Raw genomic sequence first — 3,901 nt, 5'->3', positions numbered from 1 at the left:
TTCTTTAAATCCATTGAGTTCTTGTGAGAATTACATTTTCAGTTAAGTCTATCCAACAGAGCTGTTCTTCCAGTCCTGGTTTGCTCCCAGCGCTGAGCAGCATGCCCACATGGTGACAATGAGGTGAAGGGGTGCATCAAAAACTCTGGGCCCCAAATGGAGTGCGCCTAAAGTGCCTGCTCTAAAACACGTATAATGGCCGTCATGTTTGCTGAAAAACAATATTCTTCTACTGTTTTGGTTCACTGCTCTGGTTTGGAAATTGGATTTAGTTCAACTTTAGAAAACTGCAAACAAAACTTTGGCCATTTATTGTTGAATTACAAGCAGAAATGTGTAATTTGCCCGGTTTTAAACAGAGGACTTGGGAGTTAACATTAGGGTAGCACCCAGAGGCTTAAATATAAATCTAAATATAATGAATATTTTTGGATGTGTTTGGATTGGTACAAATAGCTGCTGACGGCGGTGAAGCAGCAAGCAGAAAGAAAACAGGGGCCCAGAGTCACCTCCTGCAAACAGGGCCCATAATTCATCAGTACGGCCCTGACTAGAGGGCGAATGCTCAGCCCGAGCTTCAGTTGGGGTGCGTGTCCAATCCCAGCGAGGCTGCGTGCTGCTTGGCCCTCAGACGGAGGTTCTCGATGCTGGTGGTCTTGCTGTTGAGGCTCCCGGGTAGACCTCCTGGCCCCCCCTGCATCATAGGGCTGCTCCACACCTGCTGGGCCTGCGACAGCGTCTGGTAGTAGGACGGGCAGGGCATCGAGCTCAGGGGGGACGGCACGTTGACGTTCATGCCGAGGTAGGGCATGGGGGGGGGGGGGCGGGGTCATCTCGAAGGACGGGTAGTGCACCATGTTGTTGGTGGCGACCATGTGCTGCCGAAACTGCTCCTGCAGCCGGAAGAGGCTGAGCGGAGACGAGGCGTAGGAGTTACCTTGAGCCAGACCACTGGTGACGCTGCTGGAGGACGGCAAGGGGGGGGAGATCAGGGGGGAGTCTGAGAGAGAGGGAGAGAGGGAGGACTTTAATATGATTCAACACACACTGGCACCAGTTCGGTGAATGGTTATGGCTTTTTAGTAAAGGGCAGGTAACATCCGACTTTCTTCTCCCTGCTTCTTTCCATCATTGGCTACAGAAAATGTTTAAAGTGTACATGTTTTCTGTATATAATAATTGCCATGAGTGGAGTTTGTTAATGAAGTGCTTTTACATTCTGTATAGAAGTCAGCAATAAGCCATTCAGAAACATTCAAACAGCGACAGAATAGCTAATCAGAACGACCCTCTGATTGGTGGATGATGTGGGCTTTGGAAACCAATTCAGCAAAAACATACTCTCCAAAAACGTGATTTGATTCTTAAATATGATGAATAATAAGGCAACATAGAAGAGAAAGAAGAATATTTGTACCTGGTCTGGGGCTCAGCTGTTTGCAGATTGGGGAGCTGCTCCCCGGCTGCGCCCCCCCCTCCCCCTGCGTCTCCTCCCTGCTCTTCCCCCTCGTCTCCCCTCTCATCTCGTCCTCCTCTCTGTCAGCGTTATCCTCCGCTGCTGACTCGCTGTCCGACGGCTCAGGAGAGGTGACGTTCACTTCCACGCTCGTCTCTCCTGGCTGCGGCCGAGCGGTGTCTGACGGGCAGGATGAGGAGGAGGATGGAGGGGGGGGGGGTCTCAGGAACCAGGGCGGTGCTGCTGGTGGTGGTTTCAGTCTTGGACTCCTCTGTGGAGCCCTCTGCAGCTCCGGACGCCTCCTTCTGTTTCTGCAGCTGCTCCTTCTGCAGGCTGCGCTGCTTCTTACGAAACTTGGCCCTGCGGTTCTTAAACCAGACCTGGCGAGATGAAAGACGGATAGATTAGCTTCTGGGTCCAGGACTTAAAGTATCACAACCAGAATCAAGTTTATTGCCAGGTACTTTTACACATACAAGGATTTTGCTTTGGTGTATGGTGGTGCAACCATAAACAATCTAAGAAAACAAGTTGTAAGAGTAGGTCAAAAATATAACAATTATAAAATGTATTTATTTTTTAAAGCTATTTAGCACTAAAAAGGAACAAAGACAAGTATTTACACCAAATGCAAATGTATTTATACAAAAGAAACTAAGAGGCCTGCATAAAATATTAAAGATAACAATTACAAAAATACACAAAAGTACAATAAATACAGTGACAGTATTTCTTTAAAAAGTAGAAGTACTGTGATAGAAGCCAGATAAAAGTAGTGAAAGTACAAGTATACAGTATATTGCACAGTCATTGAGTAGTCTAACTATGAGATAGCAGCCAGTTAAAGTAATAATTTAAAAGTGGGATATATATATATATATATATATATATATTGCACATAAGTGATAATGCACAACAGATGTGTTATAGTCTTTGTTGTTGTGGTCTACAAGGGGACATGATGGTTGTACAACTAACCTTCATATTTAGTTGGAACAGTGTGTAACTTAACAAGGCATAGGACTTTCTCTGTTCATATACTGCTTATACTGATAGCACTGATGGTTATACTGATGGTCTATCCATTATGACTTTTACTGAAACACGATTGCCTTTAGTTTCTTTTAAGCTGGGCACCACAGAGGATAGATGCACTCTGAGGGGTTTTACCTGGACGCGGGCCTCGGGCAGGTTGGTGCACATGGCCAGGCGTTCCCGCATCACCACGTCGGGGTAGTGGGTCTTCTGGAAGGTTTTCTCCAGGGCCTCCAGCTGCTGGGCGGTGAACGCGGTCCGACTGCGCCGCTGCTTTCGGTGCTGGGAGCCATACCGGGCCTCGAGGATAATGTCTTGAAATGTGCAGCCGTTTGAAAAAACAAACACGAACAGTTTAATTGAGGAACAGGTCAAAGGTCCTTTCAACACACATACAGGGATCAACACAGGACAAGTGTGTTATATGGAGTGGAAAATAGAGATTACAGATGACATTACATGAAAGTTAAACTTTGAACAGAGGTGCGAGAAATACTCAAATCTTGTACTTGTAAAGTATCAGAGTGTAGGAATACTCTGTTACAAGTAAAAGTCCTCGAGTAAAAGCACAAAAGTATTAGCATCAAAATATAGTCAAAGTACCAAAAGTAAAAGTACTTATTATGAAAATTGCTTTTACTCTACTACATATTTTCAATACCTTTAATGACTTTGCAGATCTTGATTTATAATGTGATAAACAACCCTTAAATAAGACGTTAGTTACACCTGTAAATCCACAAGATCCCCTGCAGTACACAAAGTGATTACAATTAGCTGCACCTTTACCAGCTTTAATTACAATGTAATGCTGCAATTGTCATAATAAAAACATGTAATATATATTATTCTGAAATCAGCAGCATGAGTACTTTTGGTACTTAAATATATTTCAATGCTAATACTTTTGTCTTTTCTCTTGAGTAACATGTTGATTGCGGGACTTTTACTTGTAACAGAGTCCTGCTCTCTACTTATACTTGTAATCAAGAACAAGATATGAGTACTTCTCCCTCCTCTGACTTTGAACAACAATATGAGAGGCGGTTCCTTACCAGCCAGTCTCTCTGCCAGAGTGAGCGCGTGCACGGAGGGCCTGTAGTCCGGTGTGTGCTGGGCCTGCTGCGCCGCCTGCTGGTGGAGGTTGTACATGGCGCTCAGAGAGTTCATGGCGTGCAGAGAGTATCCGTTCACCCCGTAGTGCTGCATGGCGGAGAGTCTGCAGAGAGGAGGACCAGAGGCTGCTGTGAGTGGGAGGCATCTCCATACAAACTAATAGTGTTGTATAGCTGCTATTAAGAAAGGATAAACTTATATACTTTGTGTAATATTTTTCGTTGTATGCTGACTATTAAAATTGACAACAGGTGCAATGCAACCAGCAGTGTGTTCCTGGGAAAAAGTAATTAT

The 3,901-nt window shown here is 44.9% G+C and overlaps 1 protein-coding gene across 1 annotated transcript; it reads right to left on the bottom strand.

The window, feature by feature from the left end:
- Window positions 1-472: 472 nt before the first annotated feature.
- LOC117486768 (diencephalon/mesencephalon homeobox protein 1-B-like) lies at window positions 473-3,700 on the bottom strand. The gene is given in 6 exon segments (XM_034135304.1): window positions 473-815; window positions 817-1,000; window positions 1,418-1,610; window positions 1,642-1,836; window positions 2,627-2,805; window positions 3,547-3,700. Coding segments are annotated over 6 exon segments (1,143 nt in total). The 3' UTR covers window positions 473-577.
- Window positions 3,701-3,901: the final 201 nt, after the last annotated feature.

This window comes from Trematomus bernacchii, unplaced genomic scaffold (genome assembly GCF_902827165.1).
Source record: "Trematomus bernacchii unplaced genomic scaffold, fTreBer1.1, whole genome shotgun sequence".
NCBI lineage: Eukaryota > Metazoa > Chordata > Actinopteri > Perciformes > Nototheniidae > Trematomus > Trematomus bernacchii.
The sequence above is the reverse complement of the archived record's forward strand: the minus strand, read 5'-3'. Positions and strand labels throughout refer to the sequence as shown.